This window comes from Hyaloscypha bicolor (genome assembly GCF_002865645.1).
Source record: "Hyaloscypha bicolor E unplaced genomic scaffold K444scaffold_136, whole genome shotgun sequence".
NCBI lineage: Eukaryota > Fungi > Ascomycota > Leotiomycetes > Helotiales > Hyaloscyphaceae > Hyaloscypha > Hyaloscypha bicolor.
In genome coordinates, this window is record NW_020194638.1 from 259,320 (window position 1) to 279,367 (window position 20,048).

The window sequence follows — 20,048 nt, forward strand, 5'->3', positions numbered from 1 at the left end:
TTAATTTATAGTTTCAAATATTTATCTCGCTTTTAATATCTGAACTTCTCTATAAGAATATCTTTTTTTAGGTATTATTATTTAGGACATATTATTAATCTTTTTATATAAGCCTTTTTATTTTATAATATTTTTATAGATAAAGAATTAGAGGTATTTAATAAGTAAGAGAACTTAGGAGATTTAGAAGTCCTATTAAGTAATAAGAAAAAACAAATAAAATTTCGACTTTTAGGACTATTAAGCTAGCTTTATAATATTATTATATATATTTATTACTTTCCTAATTAGATTACCAGATTTAAAGCTTTTACTAGAAAAATAATTCCTCTTAATAATTAGATATAATAGAATAGCTAGTATATAATACTTAATATTATTTTTTAGTAATATACTTATTTTAATACTTATTATAAGAAGTATCTTATAGATCTGAAATTAGATTACCTTAGTTCGGAAAACTAGGGAAGGCTTTAAATAATTTCTATCTTTCTTAAATTATTTTATAGAGCTACTCTTAAGACTTAAGAAAATACTATAACTATTAATTAGGTACTTTTTATAATAGATATTTTAATTCGAGTATTTAATAGATTACTAGTAAGTAATAATTTTTATACTAATTTTTATACTAATTTTTATTACTTGAATTAATAATACTAACTATAATATAATAGAATATATATATAAATAATAAAAACTTTTATACTCGAATCCGGAAAAAGTAAAAAGTCTTTAATATATATTACTATAAGTTTAATAATATACTTCTTTATATTACTACTTTTATATTTTATTCGAATTACTATATAAAGTATATTAGGGCTAATTAGGAGAAAAGATAGGTTTAGCTTATCTTAACTAAAATCAAAAAGCTTTAGAAGAAATATCGAGATTAGATATCTGTCCCTAATAGTTTAGTACTAGTTAAGGAGATTAAATAGCTAGTAAAGAGAGAACTAGATAATTTTAATAAAATTATTTAGATATTAGGGAAATATATATAGCTGGCAAGTTAAGACAAATATGAGAATTATTATTAGAAGAAGCCATATAATATTAGGAACTTATTTATATTTTAATAATAGTATTAAGATATATAAAGAAGGTACTAGCTAAAGCTCTTATTTATAGTAATTAATATTCTTTTAATTCTAGTAATAAGTACTAAAGTAAAGCAAATCTTTTTAGGTACTTGCTATATAGTATTATAGGATAAGACCTAAATAATAGCTAAGACTTTAGAGATAATAAAATACTTAAAGTATTAGAAAAGAAATAGGATTTTAAGTATTTTTATTAATACTAGTAAGAAATAATAAAATTAATATAATTATAATTATTTTCTTTATAATTTATAACTCTTAATATCTTAAAAATATAGTATCTAGCTAATTACTACTTTTACTAAAGAAGTTTCTTAAATATTATTAAATAGCTATAGTATTTTCTATAATTTATAACTTAGAATTAGATAAGAAAATATATTAGTATAAGCTATTCTTTGGCTTCTTTTTAGTATATACTAGTAATATTATTACTTTATGGCCTTTTCGAGATTTAGTAAAGAAATAAAAGCTAGTAGTATTTAACTTAGCCTCGGATTCTGGCTATTAAGTAATAGGATTAGGAAAATTAATCTATTTATTATCTTTCTATATCTAACTAGTTAAGTTTCTCTAAATAGTCTTTTCGCCTAATATAAAGAATTTAGTAGAACTAATAAGTATAATATAATTACTATATAATAATTAGTAATTAATATAAAGATAAATAAAATCTATATCTATTATATAATAATCTAATCTTATAGAATAAGAATCTTTTCTTTTTTTATTAAGTTTCCTATTATACTATAAATTTAATATATTTATATTTCTATTTTAGTTAGTTTTATACTAATTTTTATACTAATCCAAAAAGAGGTTATATACCTTAGCTAAAGCTCTTTATATATTATTAGCCTTTTCTTTTATTTTATTTTCTAAAACTTGCTTAATTTTTTTTTTTTAATTAAGCTTTTCCTTAGTCTTTTATATTTCCTTAAATTATATATTATTCTTGGAATTATATTTAATATCTTCTTATACCGGATTACTATTATCTCAAGCTATATATAAGCTACTATATTTATTATAGCCAAGTAATTATTTAACTACTTTCTAATTCTTTCTTTATTATTCTCTAAAGCCAGATTAGTATAAAGATTAGTATAGGAATATTCTGAAAATACTTCCTTAATTTAATACTTATAGTAAACTCTTATACTATTTCCTACTATCTTAATAATAAAGTATTCTTATATATTACTAAGCTTACTATCTTATATTTTACTACTATAATTATACCTTAATCTATTACCTTTACCTTCTTAATCTTAGTATAAATAGAATCTTTTATAAGAGCTTTATTATACTTATATACTTTTATAGTATTTAGGTTTTGAGATAGATCCGTTAGTACTTTTCTCTTATAAGTAATAGTATAGATAGATCTAATAGAAAAGGCTAATTAAGATATTATATTAATATAACTACTATTCTATAATATTATAATTAGTATAAAAATTAATATAATATAAGTATAGACTTATCTCAGGCTTTAGAAATAATTTAATAATAATTAGTAATATTTTATAATTACTAATATATTTAGTATACTAATTATAATCTATTACTATAAAATATATTATAAGAATAATTTATATAGAAATTAGTAGATTAATTAGTATATTAGAATACTAACTTATAGGTTATAATATGAAATTATATAATAGTATAATTAAATAGTTAAGAAGAGATTAAAAAGTAAATAAGATAAGGTAAAATAAAATTAACTTTATAATATAAAATAATTTACTTTTAAGATATATGAAATTTTTTTTAAGCTATTATCTTATTTTTTTCTATTACTTTATCTTAGCTAATACCTTTTCTTTAATTATATTATTTTAATCCCTTAATTAATTCCTTAATTAATTCCTTCTATAATATATCTCTTAATTTATATTAATTATTATACTAATTAAAATATAGTAATTATAATCTCTAGTTAATTATTTAATTATAATATAAACCAAGTAAACTAATAGTAAGTATATTACTTCTAGGAAGGCTCTTATAGGCAAGGCTTTAAGAAAGACACTTGGTAGAAAAGGCTATATTTCTACTATTATATAAAAGAAAAAAAATATATAGATTCAGATCTAGTAGTTAGTTAATTAGTAAAAATATTAGTATATCTACTAACTGGATTTATAGCCAAGGCCCTTTAAAAAATCAGAAAATATTAGAGAAGTACTAATTTATTAATTCCAAAAGTACTATTTTATTAATTAGTAAAAGAGATTTTAGCTTAGAAAAATAGACAAGATATATATATTTAAGCTTTGGCTTTATATATTTTATAAAAGTCTATAGAGGCATTTCTTATTACGGAGTTTAAATATAAGTCATTTTTCTTAATTATACTAATTTTTATACTAATCTAATTCTAGTAATAAACCTTATAGCTATTTATATAAAGCGGATTACTATTCAGAAAAAGGATATAAAGCTAGTCTAATGAATAAGATTAGGAATAATAGGTATTAGTAAGGTTAGTAAATGCCTTATAGTAGTACTATAGGGTAGTTAGTTTACTTGGGTTACTAGTAAAGTAACCAGGTCAGGTATTAGGGAATTAACCTTTATATCTAAGGCAAAGCAGTTAGCTAGCTATTAGATTAATAAAGTAATAACTCAAATTATTACTTTTTTAATATATCTCAAATTAGTTATATTCTTTAAAGAACTAGTATAAAGATTAATTAATTAATTAATTAATTAGAACAGAGAGCAGGAGAGGCAGATTCTGCCGGGCCCCTTACCGCCTAGAATAATAATTATCGCTAATTATTGATAATTATCGATTATTGACAAATTAGCGCGATTATCTAATCATCGCTTATCGAGCTTATCGGAGCCCACACTGATCCATCTTCGATCTAGGGTTAGGGTCCACTGAAAAGGCCCTTACTGCTTCCGTGCCCTCGGTCAGGGTCTCTTCTTCTATTAGCCACCGGTTCCAAATGAGCCATGCAATTTCTATAATATATATATATATATATATATTGGGCTACAAAACTTAAACGGTTGGTCACTGTGGCTTTCAAAGCTGCTGCCAGCGCCAAGCTTCAGTTAACTAGAAAGGCGGGACCTTCCCCTACTCTTCGATGATAGTAGTTTGGAAAAGAGCCAATCACAGACCAATCAAGCAACTGTACGATCTTCAAAGTGCGTGCCGGATTTGTCGTTGCTGCGTGAGATGGAAACATCTCAGTTCGGTAGGTGGTACAAGGTTAGACCAGGGTATCTGCAGCCCGTCTCCCGGATTGCTGATTCGTAAAGCCAATGATACTCTGCTCCTGCATGGATCCATGCGGCTTCGGTCGACTAACTAGTCAGCTGGATAAATTCCGCAACAAGCTGGGGGTAATCTGTTGACTCCCGGGGGTTGCCTGCTGTGCCTATTGGAAAATAAAGTAGTTAAGAGTGTACAGGATAAAGAATTTATGGGTTAATTCTATTCTGTCAGAAGCTATATTAATTGTTTGAAACATTATGTCCTCTCTCGCAATTGCAAGTCACTCAATATGACCAGTCACTCCGGTTAAAGTTGCAAGTTACCCACTTAACATTCCCGCGCACACGAATCGGAAATGACAGCTTCCTTCCGAGAATTTAGTGCAGCATCGCTGTGATGATCCCAATGTACCCCTCACTAGCCCTTACCTTCTTCAAATTTACAGTATATAAGTGGTCAGTGAACTTTTGGAGGGACGAACCAGGCGTCACTCAGAAGTTCCTCCAAAAGATTTTGAGAAGTGATGTCCTTTCACAACCTTATTTTCTCACTTTGCACTGCTTGCCTCTTTGGTGTCGGGCAAGCTGCCCAAGATGGGATTGTTCGCAGTCCGGATATAATCGCCAGCGATGTGGTCATTATTGGAGGTGGTTCTAGCGGGACCTACTCTGCAATTCGATTAAGAGAATATGGCAGGACGGTCACGTTGATAGAAAGAGAATTGGTTCTCGGCGGACACGTCAACACCTACCACGACCCAGTCACTGGACAGACTTTCGATTACGGGGTTATTTCCTTCGCTAATATCTCTGTGGTCACGAATTACTTCAAACATTTCGATGTACCTCTTGGGCTGGTTGGTGATCTGTTTAAAACCAATATTACATACTACGCCGACTTCACGACAGGAAAGCCGCTGCCAAGCTCTCCATTCCCTTCAAGCAATGCAACAGGTGCTGCGTTGTTCGCGTACGAGGATGAGTTGGCAAAGTATCCGTTTCTTGCCAACGGCTACAACCTGCCTATGCCGATTCCTGAAGATTTGCTCCTCACGTGGGGTAACTTCTTGAAGAAATATCAGCTGGAGGCCTTGGCCTATACAGCCTTTTCATTTCTCGAGGGTATTGGGAACATCCTCGCTCAGCCAACGCTATACGTTATGAAGTACTTCGCTCAAAGCACTGTCCAGAACGTGCTGACGAACGGTTTCCTGACAACTGTACACCACAACAACCACGAGCTCTACGACAAAGCACTCCTTGAACTGGGATCAAGTGCGCTTATCAGCAGCAATGTGACTCAAGTTCTTCGCAGCCATGGTGGTGTCGCCGTCACGGTCTCTACTCCGTTGGGAACAAAACTCATCAAAGCCTCCAAACTTCTCATCGCCATCCAACCGAAACTTGAAAGTCTCGGCTTCTTAGACCTGAATACTGAAGAGCGATGTCTTTTCGGGCAGTTCAATAATAGCTATTACTGGGATGCGCTCATCCGAAATCCTGGGGTACCATCAGGCGTTTGTATAAACAACGCGAACCCAGCTGCAGCTCTCGCATTACCAGAAATGCCAGGCATGTACTTAATATGTGCTTCGCCAATCCCGGATGTATTTACTGTGTACTACACCAGTCCTTACGCACTGTCGGAGCAGTATGTAAAGCATGATATTCTGGCTACAACTGCCAAGCTCGTCAAGGCATTTGGATTCCCTGCTGTGAATGGGACTCCAGAGTTCGTCGGGTTCAATGATCATCGACCTTTTGAATTGACAGTGTCGACGGATGCAATTGTTGGCGACTTTTATGGTAGATTGAATGGGTTGCAAGGCAAAAGGAACACATGGTATACGGGTGCAACTTGGCAGGCGCATGATTCGTCGCTGATTTGGAATTGGACCGAGTATAATATCTTACCGCAGCTTTTGACAGACTGAATATTTATCAGAGAAAGAGCAATGTCCTTGATTTTAAGGCAGGACAACATTATGACACATTTCGTCAGCCTCTTCCTACAGCCTTTCTCTCAGGCCTTTGCTTTTCTTTCTCCGAACACTTCAATCGCTTCCTATCCTCCTTTTCTTGGCTCTCCTTCTCATTTTGTTTCTGCCTCTCTGCCTCAAATTTGCGGTATCGGTCTCCTCTTTCATACTGAATGGGAGCAGATGCGCACCACCTATACAGAGTTGCCATACTCGGGACATCTCTTCCAGGCTGTTCGAAAGTCGGGTTGCACTGGGCCACGTGCTCATCAATGGCGTTGAAGCGGTAAGGTGTTTCAATAGATCAATTTAACTGATGCCGAGTGAACAGAGCAAATACCTCGTTGTCATACCTGCGGTCGATTCGAAGACGGGGGGGTTGATAGAAAGCGATGTCTTTAAAATCAGTTCTTAATGAAATAGGGAAACTAGACTTCAACTTATTGTAAATTTTGCGATTACCATTAGATATTGAGGAAGTATCCATGGTTGATAATGTGGTAGGTTCATGGGGACCCTAATTGTTGGTCCAGTGCGATAGCCTCTCAGTCACTTGTCTGGAGTTTCAGGGACAGCAGCCCTTACCAGCCTGATTTCATAAGTCTGTGCTTTTAGCGTATTCCGCTAACCAAAGAGCCCTGAAGAGAACTTTAATAATTTTAAATTATGTTGCAAAAACTTTAAATAAGCTCTTTTATTTAATATGCTCAAGTTTAAGACAGTGTGGTTTATAATAATTGTTTGATTGTTACGAAGTGAAGTGAATGACTTGCCTTTGGCGAAGCCTGAAAATACCGCTAAAAAAGCACCGACTTAAGCGACCAGGCTCCCTATTCCTCGCATAGCATCACCGTCATTGAAGCCTGACTCGCCAGCCATCCCACATAAAGAAGACATTTCACTACATCCCTTTACTTGGTACGCAGCGAGTACGCAGAAATGATGTACGATGTATGAGCATAAATGAATTTATCAAGCAAGTTCGTCAGGAGTCTGCACGTCAGGTTGGCCTTTGTTAAATCTCAGGCGAGATTGTAGAACAAGACGAGCATTTGAACTGCCTTAAGTCCCACTCAACTATGGCGCTAATAGAGACATGAATTTCTCGTTAAGCGGACTGGTACTGCCTACCAACTTGTTTGGAGCTAATGAATTCGAGCTCGGACTATACTATTGCGAATCAAAGAAATACAAAAACCGGCCTCTTCTATGGAAACATATTGGACTGGAGCTAACGGCTCAGAATCAGTTGCCTTTGGCGAGACTCTTGGTGAATAGCGGTACTAGCTTGAGTTTGCTAGGAGCCGTGGGAAGATCATGGAAGGATCTGGTGAAAAGTGAAAATTATGAACGAATGTAAAATTATCGCCTAAAAGCATACGCTGCCAAACGCCCCCTCCCCCATTCGACTAGCGTGTGGCGCCCCAGCCCTGTAGCAACCCCTGCCCGCCCCAAGCACCGCCTGTAAGGCCTGTAGAAACCCCCCTAAGATTTGTGAGAGCCTGACAGGCGCCAACATACGCTGCCACTCTGGCAGCGTATTTTTTTTGGGATTTTCCTCGTTCCCACCGAGGATTTCTTATTTTCTATAGGGCATATCTCCAGGCTATAGCTATAGGGGTATAAATGCCTTGTTCCCACCGAGCCTTCTTAAAATCCTCGTTCCCACCGAGGATTTCTTACAGGCTTCAAATGCCCTAAAGGCCCTGTAGAATCTCCCTCTAGGGGCCCCCTGTTACCCCAGTCCTAATTAGTCCAAGCCACAAAAAAATACGCTGCGCGGCGCTGGCAGCGTATTATTTCGTAATGAATAAACACCTCAACTGAAACATTCACTTGAGATATCTGCAAAGAAAGGGTGGCTTGACGGCTGAAGGGAACCAAATTTAAACTTTTGTTTCATGCCGCAAATTACTCGCGGGACACCGGGACGGGAGGCTCGCCCCTCAACCCGCATGAACAATCCTTGGCAACATTCACATCTCTCTAAAAACGCATTCTACTATTCTTTCAAAATCATGAGGCGGCCCGGACCGAGATTTTGAAGGTTCAAATATAAACAAGTGAAGGTTCCCGGGTACGAGTTGGCCAGTGGGATGAACATCACCGTAACCGTTTGGCGGTTCTCACCTGATAATCTCGCCTAAGGCGCCTATGCTTCTTGTACGAGGTACAAGCAAAAGAAATAATTATGCTGCCGCAAGGCAATAAGGTTAAAAACACTGCGTTGTGAGTAAATCTAAAACTCCTCTCTTTTCCCCTTATTATAAATAGGGTTATAATTAAAGATAAGAAGAAGAGGGGGAAAAAAGACAAATTAATTATGAGTTATATTACTTATATACTATTTATAAGTTACGAATTCCGTAGCAGGTCACGTGATAGTTTCACGTAATTCTCTTTTGCTATAAAAAGAACGTGATACCGGAATAGCATTACTCTAATAAAGTTAAAGTTAAAGTAGTTAATTTATAAAATGCATAATTAATTAAACATAAAAAAAAGATATATTAAGAAATAATAAAAATATTCTTAAAAAACTATTAAAAAGTAAAGATATTAATTTATTATACTTTATATATTTTATAAGATTAATACGTAGAGTTTCAGTAAATAATTATATATCTTTAATTTTATTTGTCTATTACTGTGCTTTGCGTACTGCTAACCCGCTGCATAGGCGAGATTATTAGGTGAGAACTGCCGAACGATTATTTCGCATCGCCTTGCGGGGCACTCAGCTATCAGCTCCAGCATAAGCTGACGCGACCCCTGTGCCGCTTCACCACTGGCCACAATACAATTTCCTGCAGATTCAGAAGTACACGCTGACGTCCCGAGGATGCGGCGAGGCTAGCGACACATCTTCAAAACCCCAGGGCACCCCGCTTCCTAAAGTCTGCAAAACTAAGGGGCCAAGGTCCGTCTTAGCGAAGCAACACCCGCAACTTCTCTCGCCGCCTTCCATTTCAACTTCCCATCAACTGCGGCCGAAGATCAAGCCTCCATTATGTCTGATATTCCTGTTCTCGTCATAGGAGGCTGTGGATTCATCGGGTACCATGTCGTCAAAGCACTTCTCGCAGAGAAAGGTCCCGTCTTCTCTGTCCATGTCATGGGCCGAAACATAAATAAAAGCCAGCTTCCAAGAGCAGGGTACCACACAGGGGACTTCACTTCTGAAAAGGACGTCGCATCAATCCTCGAGGCTGTCCAACCTGTCGTTATCTTCCATGTCGCATCACCAGTACCCAGCGGAAACGGCAGCAGCGACAAGTTTTATTTTGACACTAACGTCGAGGGAACAAAAACCTTGCTGCGGGTCGCAGCTACGTGCGAGAGCGTTAAGGCGTTCGTGTATACCTCTAGCTCTGGGGTATTGGTCGGCGACAGCTATGATAACGGAGATGAGACCTGGCCGATAAAGACATCAAAGACGCGCAACAGCAACGCATATGCAACATCCAAAGCCATCGCTGATCAACTAGTTCAAGATCATAATGGCAAACCTTTTCTGACCACTTGCCTCCGTGTATGCGCCGTGTATGGAGAGCGAGACAGTCAAACGATACCCGCAATGATGAAGATAATGAAAGAAGGCAAACATCGCATCCAAATAGGAGACAACACCGCAAAATCCGACCGTACATCCGGCGAGAACGCAGCTCTCGCTCACGTCCTTGCTGCTAAAGCTCTTCTCGCAAAAATCAACAACCCAGATGTTTATCGTCCAAAAGTTGACGGAGAGGCCTTCTTCATCACAGATGGGAGACCGATGCCAACGTGGGACTTCGCACGCATCGTTTGGAGGGCAGCAGGCGACCATACACCGCCGGAGCAGATCAAGGTCATCCCAGCCTGGTTTATACTCAATCTTGCCAGCTTGACGGAGTGGGCGTATTGGATTTTTACGCTTGGGTACAAGAGGCCGACGGCGTTTCGGCGGATGTTGATTGAGACGACGTGTGTGGAGAGGACATTCTCGATTCAGAAGGCGAAGGAGAGGCTGGGGTACAAGCCGATGGATAATATGGATGATGCGATAAAGAGAGGACTTGCGTTTATCAGGCAGCAGGAGGCGGAGGAGGAGTTGAAGAGGAAACAGAAATTGCGTGACAGAGAAGAGAGTTCATGACAGCTAGAGTCAGAACTTGTCTCTAGAACACTTGCAGCACGGATATTTGCTCGGACAGACAGAAATTAAAAGTGACAAGTTAGACTGTGTTGGGTCCGTAGTAAATTGAGCGTTTTGAAGGTAACCATCCTGTGTTCACTGGAAAGGAGAAATAATTGAAGCTTTGATCACGTGAATGGGACTCGCACACCGAGTATCGTCGTGATCCCTCTTCACCTTCCTGCAATTTCGGAATACGGACTGCGCCCACCGTTGGCGCTGCTAGTGCGGCGTCAATGGGGACATGCCTTAATGGCGCTGTCTACGTCCCTGTTAAGTCTGTCAACTATCTAAACCAACTAGATCGCGTCTTAAAGAGGATTTAAGCTTCGTCCAGGTTTGATGTTGATCTGTTGATCTTCAACAGAGTCACAGAAACTGGGGATCCTTTGAGCACAGTTGGATGTGTTAGTTATGCAGGCCCAGTGTAAAATTTGCAAGGGGCACCAAGGTTCCGTGGCCAAGCTTCTGCCCCACTCCCAGAATGTATTGGCGCCATTGACTATCATTGGTTCTTTTGGACCCAGCCCTCAATGGGGCTTAGTAAGGAACGGCCCAAAGCGCCCACAGCCCTACCAGCGCGCCCCTTTTCTCCTGACCCCTCCTTCCAATTTCGCAATCTCGCAATCCCCGAATCATTGATGCCCCTCGAGGCCACCAAGGGGACTTCGGCCCTAAATACGAGATGCGGCGCCGAGGCTTCGCGTGCTGGAACTTTGAAGGATTGATGTGGAAATACGCTATACGCGGCGACGTGACTGCAACACCTCGGACCTTAAACCGCAAGAACATGTACAACGACCACGAGATACCGCACGGGATCTTCAAGCCAACTGGGAAATGCCGAAGCAGACGGGAAATCTACTTCCGTGGGGCTCTTCACGATGGGAGATTATTACAAAAAATGTTGGTGTTGTTCGAAAAGACCCACTAGGCTAAATCGGCGCTTCGTCTAGTTTCTGACTTGGGGCGGTATGCTTAAAATACTGATCGATCGCTGCCCTCTTTGATTGGCTTTCTTCGTCCCAAGAAACTTCCAAACGGCCTGGAACCATGTAAGTGGTTCATCGTGAGAGATGTGGAGAAGCTGTGCCTTGCAGCCGAAGGTGCCACACCCCGCTGTGCCGCTCGCCGGCCAGACTGCTGCTGGGGCCTTCCATAAACGAGTCCTTTGGTGAAGTCTCAATCACGCTTGGCCGTCTCAATTCGGGTTATTGCTTCAAGGTTGACCGGGAATGAAACGCCGCCTCAGCATCATGGGATGTTTTCCAGATGCACGCCGCTATGACTAGACCGAATCTATCAAGTGATGGCTTTTCCCAGATATACCGGCTTCTGTTCCCTTTCTTTCCTTTCCCACCGACATCGTCAACCTCACGCTCTCTACTGTCGGTGACCTTTGCGCTTTGCAAACGTTTGTTTGCGTCCTCTCCTTGACGAGCAAGTCACCACCACAATCTTTACCGGCCTAGGCCATACCACGATCTTTTTAGGCTATTTGTTATCCTTTCTACATAATGTTTTCCCCCAAATCTTTGGCTGCGGCCACCGCTGCGTTCGCTCTGTTTAGTTCTTCGACGGCCGATTATAATCCAGCTGGGAAAGGTAACACTGCAGTGTATTGGGTATGTGTTTGGGTATGGTGATAGGGAACACTGCTAATTTGGATAGGGTGCCGGCGGTTCGCAAAAGGCTCTTACTTCCTACTGCTATGACCAGTCGATTGATATAATCCCTGTCGCCTTCATCAACTCTTTCCCGGCACAGGCAAATGGGCTGTTTGGAGTGGGGATGGCCTCCAACACCGTTAATGCCTCTCCAAAATACGCCGGCCCGGGCTATGCGGGGAACCCCCCCAACCCAAACAACGATGAGATGTGGACGGATTGTTCGCCAATCGCAAGCGCTCTTTATGAATGCCAACAGAATACCAAGACTAAATTCCTTCTTTCCCTCGGAGGAGCTGTTGGGAATTATAACTTGAACAACGCAAGTGATGGTGTATATCTCGCAAACCTCCTCTGGGGTGCCTTTGGGCCATACAATGCAGCCTGGGTTGCCAGTGGAGGTATTCGACCTTTCGACGTTAGTTCGACGAAGACAATCGAATTCGATGGGTTTGACTTTGATATCGAGACACAACCAAGTAAGTGACTTTTCCGGCAGGTGGAGAGATACTAATCGAAAGCAGACAATCAAGCTGGATATATCGCTGCTATCAACCAACTACGTATCTTGTTCGCAGAACACAACAAGGCTACCGGCTGCAACAAGCAATATCTCATCACAGGTGCTCCTCAATGCCCATTACCAGATGCCCAGATGTCTGATATGATCAATGGAGCGCAGTTCGATATCGTCTGGCCTCAATTTTATAACAACCCTTCATGCAGTGCTCGTAACTGGGTCACCAACCCCGGCAAGTCTGGCTTCAACTTCAATCAGTGGCAAACAAGTCTTGCAACAGGCGCAAGCAAGGACGCACAGCTCTACATTGGCCTGCTCGGTGGACCTCAAGGCACTTCAGCCACTTACTCTACGGACTACCTTAACCCAACAGAAGCGAAGAGCTTGATCGGCGCTTACGCTGGGCAATCTAAATTCGGAGGAGTTATGCTTTGGGATGCGGTTTCAAGCGACGGCAGTGTTGCTTCATTGACGGGCTACAAGTACAGAAATGGTTCAGCCATCCCCGCAAGCGCTGCCTATTACGATGTTGTTAAGGACTTGTTGGGCGCATATGCAAACTCTTACACTGCCTCAGCCCCAGTATGCACAACTTCCACGTCCAGTACGTCCAGTTCGACCAGCACTTCCTCGACAAGCTCAAGCATTTCAACCACTTCGTCAACCTCCAGCAGCTCCCCAGCACCAGCCTCTTCTACCTCTGTATCAGCACCAACTACAACCTCTGGAGCTCCAGTCCATGAAACGTTTGTTACCTCAGGAGGCATCACCTGCGTCCGCATTGGATGTTACACGGAAGGGTACCAAATCCGTGCGTTGACCCCATACGCCACAACCAACTACGCATTGATGAGCCCTGAGATTTGCGCTGCCAACTGCAATGTTTATCCTTACACCTACATTGGTCTCGAATATGGAGGAGAATGTTACTGCGGAAACCAGATCAACAATGGAAGCACCATTGTGGATGATTCGGAGTGTAACATGCCTTGCGCTGGATACGCAGGAGAGTACTGCGGTGCAGGAAACAGACTAGATATGTATAAATGCGGACCTGCAGGTTCTAGCTCGACATCTTCTGCCGCGGCTTCAACCTCCGCAGCCACGACAAGCTATCCTGCATCTTCATCCTCGTCAACCAGCTCTGGAGCTGCCTCAAGCAGCTATCCTGCATCCTCGTCTTCCTCGACCAGCTCTGCAGCCGCCTCAAGCAGCTATCCTGCATCTTCATCCTCGTCAACCAGCTCTGCAGCCGCCTCGAGCAGCTATCCTGCATCTTCATCCTCGTCAACCAGCTCTGGAGCTGCCTCAAGCAGCTATCCTGCATCTTCGTCTTCCTCGACCAGCTCTGCAGCCGCCTCAAGCAGCTATCCTGCATCTTCATCCTCATCGACCTCCAGCCCCGCCGCAGAATCCTCGTCCAGCAGCTACCCGGCTTCCCCATCAAGCTCTTACTCTTCCAGCGCACCATACTACCCAAGCAACTCCACCTCATCCTCAGTCAGCACCACCTCATCATACCCCACAATAACCTCATCTCCCGGCGGCGAAGTAACTAGCACTTCGTCTTACCCGGCAACCATCACTGAGACAATTACCACCACAACCGTCCGAACAATCACCAGCTGTGCTAAAACCGTCACAAACTGCCCCGCTTCAGAATCGACACACACCTACCTCGTCACCGACACAATCGAACGAACCACCACCTACTGCCCCGGAAATCCCACCAGCGCAGCAGTAGCAATGACCACATCCCCTGTCGAGTACACAACCTCAACTGTGTACACGACCAAAGTCTACACCATCACCTCGTGCGCCCCAACAGTGACCAACTGCCCGGGAAAGATCGGCCAGGTGACAACTGAGACGGTCATCGATTACACGACCGTGTGCCCAGTTACCAAGACCGCTGTAACGACCCCGTCAGAGACAGACACCTATTCTACCTGGACAACGACTAGTACAACTACGCAGTATATTACGGTTAAGGTGGTCGCGTCAACGGCAACGCTTAAGCCATATCCCGTTAGCACCCCTGCTAGCATCTTGACTTTGAACAAGGGTGCTGCGTCTGGAACTCTCCCAGCTGTATACCTAACGACTACCACTGCGACGCCTTCGCAGTTTACGGGTGCGGCGAGCAGCTCGAGAGGACCTGTTGCTGTTGTCTTGGCAGTCGTACTCGGAGCCGTGGCTTTCCTTTTGTAGATTTGCATTTCTGACGGAGAAAAGTACTTTCTTACGTTGCGGGAGGTGAAGGGAGTGGGCATTTTGAAGAACAAGGGGATTGGGGAGCGAGTTTAGCATTGGAGTTGGAAAATCTATTGGAAAAGAAAGAGGTGGATGTGTATTATACATACATATTATGAAGTCGCCTTGAACATAATGATCCTTGATGTGTGAGAGCCTTCTTTAGATTCCAAGTGGCATACTTGCCGAAGAAATTCGTGCAGTTGAGACAATAACCGTGTTTCTCGATTGCAAGTACCTGCTCTGGACTCTGGACATATCGAGTTGATGTTAAGCGAGAAATAGGGGCTGAACTCTCCGAACGGATATCATCAACAAAGCTTCCTTGTTAGACTGTGTGCCTGGTTCTAGATGTCCAACAACATTCCCCTCTTCGGCTTACAAAATGTGGCGCTTCCATCGCTCTGCTTCAGCCAATCCCAACCACCCGGATACTTTCAGCTGAAACGGCGGCATCCCGATTCTCGCACCTTCAAGATTTTGGATCATTCCCCTAGACTCTCAAGCAGTATGAATCATCGATAGGACATCACTCCGGAACCGGTATTGCGATGTCAAGCAACTGTACCGCAGTTGGCGATGCCAATCCAGATATCGCAGGCACCGGATAGTACGCTTACCGTAAACTGCAACACCTACTCCGACGACCGCTTTCTGAACCTGGCTATGGATCAAACCGTCTGTGGAGAATTGATTCGAATGCAAATGAGATTGTTGAAATGGCGATTGTGAGTGCTGCTTGTATCCTGAAAGAGACGAGGATCAGTACTCTAGGATTTAGCTCGAGTAGAATCGTGGGAAGGCCAAAGTCTGACAACCTACCCCCCTCCCATTATGACTGTGAGATACGATGCTCAGCTTTCAGATTATTTAAATTATCAGCATCGGCAGGAAGGTCGACAGACTGGGGATGATGATCTCCAGATGAGAGAAGAGTGCGAGGACAACACATGACTTGGAAGGTTTCAATTCCCTGAAACTGCAAAACGAATTCAACTCCATTACCCAATTCCATCCAACACCACTCTACGCACCAACATCAACAGTCTGCCCCGCCTCAAACTTCTCCGTAACCTCCACACTATGCTGTAAAACCTCCGCCGTCTTCTCAGCCTCAACATTCTTCTCCTCAACCTTAACCTCCTCCTCAGTCTTCTCTCCGAAATTCTCCCTCCCCTCCTCAAACACCTTATCGAAATCAAACTCGCTCCACCTGATCTCGGGATTCAGACCTGCAAACTTCCACTCCCCATCAACCTTCTTATACCAATGCTGATTCGTGCTGTGCGCATGACCCTTCACGGCAACCTCGGACATCGTAGCATCGGTGTATTTCTGATGCGGCACACGGAGTTGGTGCCATCCGATGATTTCCTCGTCGGAGACTTTCTCCCATTTCGTACCGCCGATGAAGTGCTGGGTTTTGAGGAGGGGGTTGCCGAGGACTTTGGGGTCGGAGGCCATGGTAACGAATTCTTCGGCGGGCATGGCTTCCCAGAGCTTGTCGAGGAAGGAGCGGTAGTCGATCTGAAGATATGTTAAGAGAGTGTGGAGGGGAGTAAGAGGGGTGACAAACTCGCAAGGTTGGTGCGATGCATTTTCGCAGTCTGTCCCAGTTCTTGGAGTCGTAGCTGTCGGCCCACTCGAAGCATGCGGCCATGCAGCCCATGACTTCTGTTCATTCGTCAGCTCAATCCTCATATTCGAATTTAGAGATCATACCCTCGAAAGTGAGAGGCTCGGGGAGTTTTTGTGCGCCCATTTTGAAGATTTCTGTTTTGCTTTGAAAGAAGTATTAATTTTGCAGCTTTTCCAATTTCGAGGGCATGATTTTCATCGGAAACGGATTCACCGCACTCTTATACCATCGCACATCTCATCGCACTTCGTGTTCGTTGTTCCGTGGCCTCGTCGCGGACTTTGTCGCGGTACTGCGGGGTTCTCGCATCGCGTTGGGGATGTCCGGATACAGCGTACCACACCGAGAAAACCGACCCAGATGAATTGCGCACTGTTGATTGGACGATGAGCGATGGCCCAAGTGATACGAATATTGAGTTTGTTTATTTCGGGTTACGGGAGCGGGTGATTGGCATTGGGTTTTGCGATGGTGTGTCTTAGAGGGGTTTCGACTCGGCTTGTTACTGGATTGCGATGCGAGCGTGGGGTCTGTGTGACGTGACGGTTGGAGGTCAACCGTTTGAGATTATAGCGCGCTAAATGCAAACAAAGCTACAAATTTTAGGCTTCATGGTGCTGAAGTGACTTCGATTTGGCCCAGATGAAAGGTGCTTGTTGCAGGAATTCATTTGAGCCGGGGAAGTACTGAGGTTCGGATCAGCCCAGATTCGAAGCACTCAGCTGAAATCCACGGCTAGTGGGACATCTGTCAAGTTTAGAAAAATGTTGACTTATCGAGAGAGAACTTACCAGTTAAGTTTTCATGTGCGTCCTCATCAAGAATCGATTGCGTCTCCCATCCCTCATCAAGACTCGATTGCGTCTCCCATCCCTCATCCTCCTTTCTCCTCTCTTCAACCAAACAAATCCATTCCCGAATCTTCTTGATGTAGCTAGCGCGGTCATCAGAATCACCATCCTGGCGAAGAGCGAGCTTCTCAATCGTTTGCTGGAAATGATGTACCGCGTCATCATAACGCCCCAGATCCGCATAGCAAAACCCCAGATCCTCGCAGTCCCACCTGGAATATCTGTTGTCAATCCCGTAGAGTTCAATTCCCATCAGGAAAATATTCTGCCTCCACTTTGCTTCTTCTGTTCTCCGTCCCGTTTGCCTTAGAAGATCTGCAAGTAGCTCCATCGAATTCATAATCTCCCAGTCTGGATGGCTAGGGGCCTGCCTCAAGATAGCTCGAATCATTTCTTCGCTTTCAAGTAACTGTCCCTTGGCTCTCAAGACGTGGACCGTTTCCACGTAGAAATGCCAACACCAAAGTTTCTCTATCAGTAACGTATGCGCGAATTGTCCTTCGGCAAGATGCAACACGTTTCCGCTATCGTCGAATCTTCCCTGCGCCCGCAAGGACCATGCCAGGGCAGTCATTCCGTCCAGCGCCCTTTGGGTCTCTATGACATCTCGTTCTGCATTAGCAAGGATCTCACACTCGAGCTCCACTAGGGTACGGAGAATCGCATCGGCTTCCTTAAGCTGGCCGACAACGATCAAAACCTGCCCTAGCGATACCATGGTGCCCACTGTCAATATGTCCCTTACGCCATATCGAAGGAGGCAAGTTTGAAGAATTTCTCGGCTAATGACTAGATCTGACTGGTTTTCTCCAATATTGTTGTGCAAGTTGGCTAAAAGGCTTTTCGAAAATATGGCGAGTTCGTGCTCTGGGCCCACAAGCTTCGTTATCTTCTGGTGCAAATCCCGATGGAGGCTCAGAGCTTTGAAAACCCTCCCTTGGCACAGAAGGTTTTCGACAACCCACAGGCAAGCATATAAAAGTTTGGCCGGTTGATATCCTGGTATCGCCAAAGAACAAGTAATCACACGACGCCACCAGCTTTCTGCCAGTCGATAATGGTCAAGCTCGTAATGCCTCTGTGCTACGCTTCGCATACTTTCAACCAAGTCAGCAATCCTTGATGGTGTCATGTTGTTCAGCTCTTTGAGCTTCATTCGACACCTGAGTTCCTCCACCTCCAAGGAGAACTCATCAACCAGGTGATCACTTCTCGGATGTCTAGAAAGTCTCCGTCTTTGCCCCACTTTTGGAAAGGGGCAGAGTTCGTCGAGGGGACCTAGCATTCGAGGGTGGCACCCCGTTGAAAACTGCGTGGAGAGAGCAGGAATATGGAAGGAGAATCCGGGACGGGTTGTTGTGGGTGATGTCTGTGGAGCCCGGGTTGTACATGATACTGCAATACCGTCACCTTCGTCTGTATCCAGCAAGTCGCATTTGTCCTCGTCCTCCCCAGAGTACGGTGCAGACAGGTCGAGGTCTGCAAAACCACCACACAGTTCCAAGGTCAGGGCTCCAATCAATCCAGTCAATCGAGGGGATCCAACGACGTCGACTGCAAGCCAAGGATCGAATGTCTGTCCCAGGTTCATGGGTATCGATCGTAGCTGGTTTCCACAACGTGGTATCTCTTCCACAGTACCGTCGTCGTTACAAATATCCATCTTCGGCGGTACTGATTGACCATCTTCGTTGATGCTAGAGGTTTCTTCTCCCATTTCTAATTTTGTCAACATTGAACTTTATCATAGGTGTTAACTTACTTGAAGTGTCTGCAGGTCCGTTCTGGGATCCGCCGCCAACGATCCCCTCCCTCTTCCTCCACCTTTCAAGCTTCGCCTTATCCAACCTCCGTCCTCTCAACATCCTCTCCTCAAGCTGTCCCTCTCCGTCAACCGTCTCAAGAATGGCCCTCCTCTCTTCCTTCTTAACATTCTTCTCAAAGCCCCACTCCTTTGCTCTTCTCAGGAATTGCTTCTTCGTGGGATTAAACCTATGATGCTCCTGCAAATGCTGAGCAACTTTGGTGAAGGTCTGGTTCTCAGTGATGTAGAGGCGGTAGATGAGTGGCTTCAGCGCAAGCCACTGCTCCTTCGGATACATCTTCCGCCTCGCATTCGTCTCTGTCTTCTTTCCCAACCCAGGTATCATCGTCGAGCTCGCGTCTTCCTGTTCATCAAGTATGTCATGTGACGAGGCTGGGCCCGTTGGGGCCCAAATCGATTCGAGAAAGTTGTCGTCCATTGCGCTCGAGTTCACTTCCTTGGCGAGAACTCATTGTGAGCGGAGGTTGGGCATCTTATGATATTTTATTCAGAGCCTTGTGGTCACCGATGAGTGTGGCATGCGGGATGCGTGTCTGCAAAGGCACTTTTGATGCCTTCTAGCGATTGGGCGACGAAAGTGCCGTGCAGTAATAAACGCCACGATGAGTGTTGTTCTTGAAACAAGCAAGGCTGAGAAGTGCGCCACATTTTGCAAAAGTGCCCTGCATCGTGAATGCTTGGTTGGTGGTGGGCGTTGAGGGAACTTTTGCGCGATTGGGAAAGAGCGGGATCCATGCGATTTTGGGGGCACTTGCCCAGATGGTATGGAATAGAACATTCGATAAGCAGAAGGAGAG

The 20,048-nt window shown here is 43.0% G+C and overlaps 5 protein-coding genes across 5 annotated transcripts; 3 read left to right on the forward strand and 2 right to left on the reverse strand.

The window, feature by feature from the left end:
* The first annotated feature begins 4,834 nt into the window (after window positions 1-4,834).
* K444DRAFT_618329 (flavin-containing superfamily amine oxidase) lies at window positions 4,835-6,477 on the forward strand. Its single transcript, XM_024881293.1, has one exon. The coding sequence runs from the start codon at window positions 4,868-4,870 to the stop codon at window positions 6,275-6,277; it is 1,410 nt and encodes a 469-aa protein (XP_024730754.1). The 5' UTR covers window positions 4,835-4,867; the 3' UTR covers window positions 6,278-6,477.
* A 2,492-nt stretch (window positions 6,478-8,969) lies between these two features.
* On the forward strand, window positions 8,970-10,571 carry K444DRAFT_618331 (NAD(P)-binding protein). Its single transcript, XM_024881294.1, has one exon. It carries the CDS (start codon window positions 9,333-9,335, stop codon window positions 10,455-10,457), a length of 1,125 nt encoding a protein of 374 aa, XP_024730755.1. The 5' UTR covers window positions 8,970-9,332; the 3' UTR covers window positions 10,458-10,571.
* Window positions 10,572-12,013: 1,442 nt separating this feature from the next.
* K444DRAFT_540294 (glycoside hydrolase family 18 protein) lies at window positions 12,014-13,124 on the forward strand (the record flags this gene model as incomplete). The annotated part of the gene is made up of 3 exons (XM_024875699.1): window positions 12,014-12,121; window positions 12,168-12,642; window positions 12,685-13,124. Coding segments are annotated over 3 exons (1,023 nt in total), but the record flags the coding sequence as incomplete, so codon positions are not given.
* Window positions 13,125-15,962: 2,838 nt separating this feature from the next.
* On the reverse strand, window positions 15,963-16,698 carry K444DRAFT_634671 (uncharacterized protein; the record flags this gene model as incomplete). Its single annotated transcript, XM_024883774.1, has 3 exons — window positions 15,963-16,463; window positions 16,513-16,610; window positions 16,659-16,698. 3 exons carry the CDS (start codon window positions 16,696-16,698, stop codon window positions 15,963-15,965), a joined length of 639 nt encoding a protein of 212 aa, XP_024730757.1.
* A 297-nt stretch (window positions 16,699-16,995) lies between these two features.
* On the reverse strand, window positions 16,996-19,796 carry K444DRAFT_131084 (uncharacterized protein). The gene is made up of 3 exons (XM_024870450.1): window positions 19,189-19,796; window positions 17,367-19,145; window positions 16,996-17,322 (listed from the first exon to the last, which is right to left on the reverse strand). The coding sequence occupies exons 1-3, from the start codon at window positions 19,667-19,669 to the stop codon at window positions 17,294-17,296; spliced, it is 2,289 nt and encodes a 762-aa protein (XP_024730758.1). The 5' UTR covers window positions 19,670-19,796; the 3' UTR covers window positions 16,996-17,293.
* Between the last annotated feature and the right edge of the window lie 252 nt (window positions 19,797-20,048).

What these genes read in the sequence shown, in the direction of transcription:
- K444DRAFT_618329 (XM_024881293.1), top strand. Translation starts at nt 4,868, where the DNA reads ATGTCCTTTCACAACCTTATTTTCTCACTTTGCACTGCTTGCCTCTTT.
- K444DRAFT_618331 (XM_024881294.1), top strand. Translation starts at nt 9,333, where the DNA reads ATGTCTGATATTCCTGTTCTCGTCATAGGAGGCTGTGGATTCATCGGG.
- K444DRAFT_131084 (XM_024870450.1), bottom strand. Translation starts at nt 19,669, where the DNA reads ATGGACGACAACTTTCTCGAATCGATTTGGGCCCCAACGGGCCCAGCC. An exon ending in CGGACCTGCAGACACTTCAA is followed by an intron (nt 19,146 to 19,188) that starts GTAAGTTAACAC and finishes TGACAAAATTAG; the next exon opens with AAATGGGAGAAGAAACCTCT. An exon ending in CGCACATGAAAACTTAACTG is followed by an intron (nt 17,323 to 17,366) that starts GTAAGTTCTCTC and finishes TAAACTTGACAG; the next exon opens with ATGTCCCACTAGCCGTGGAT.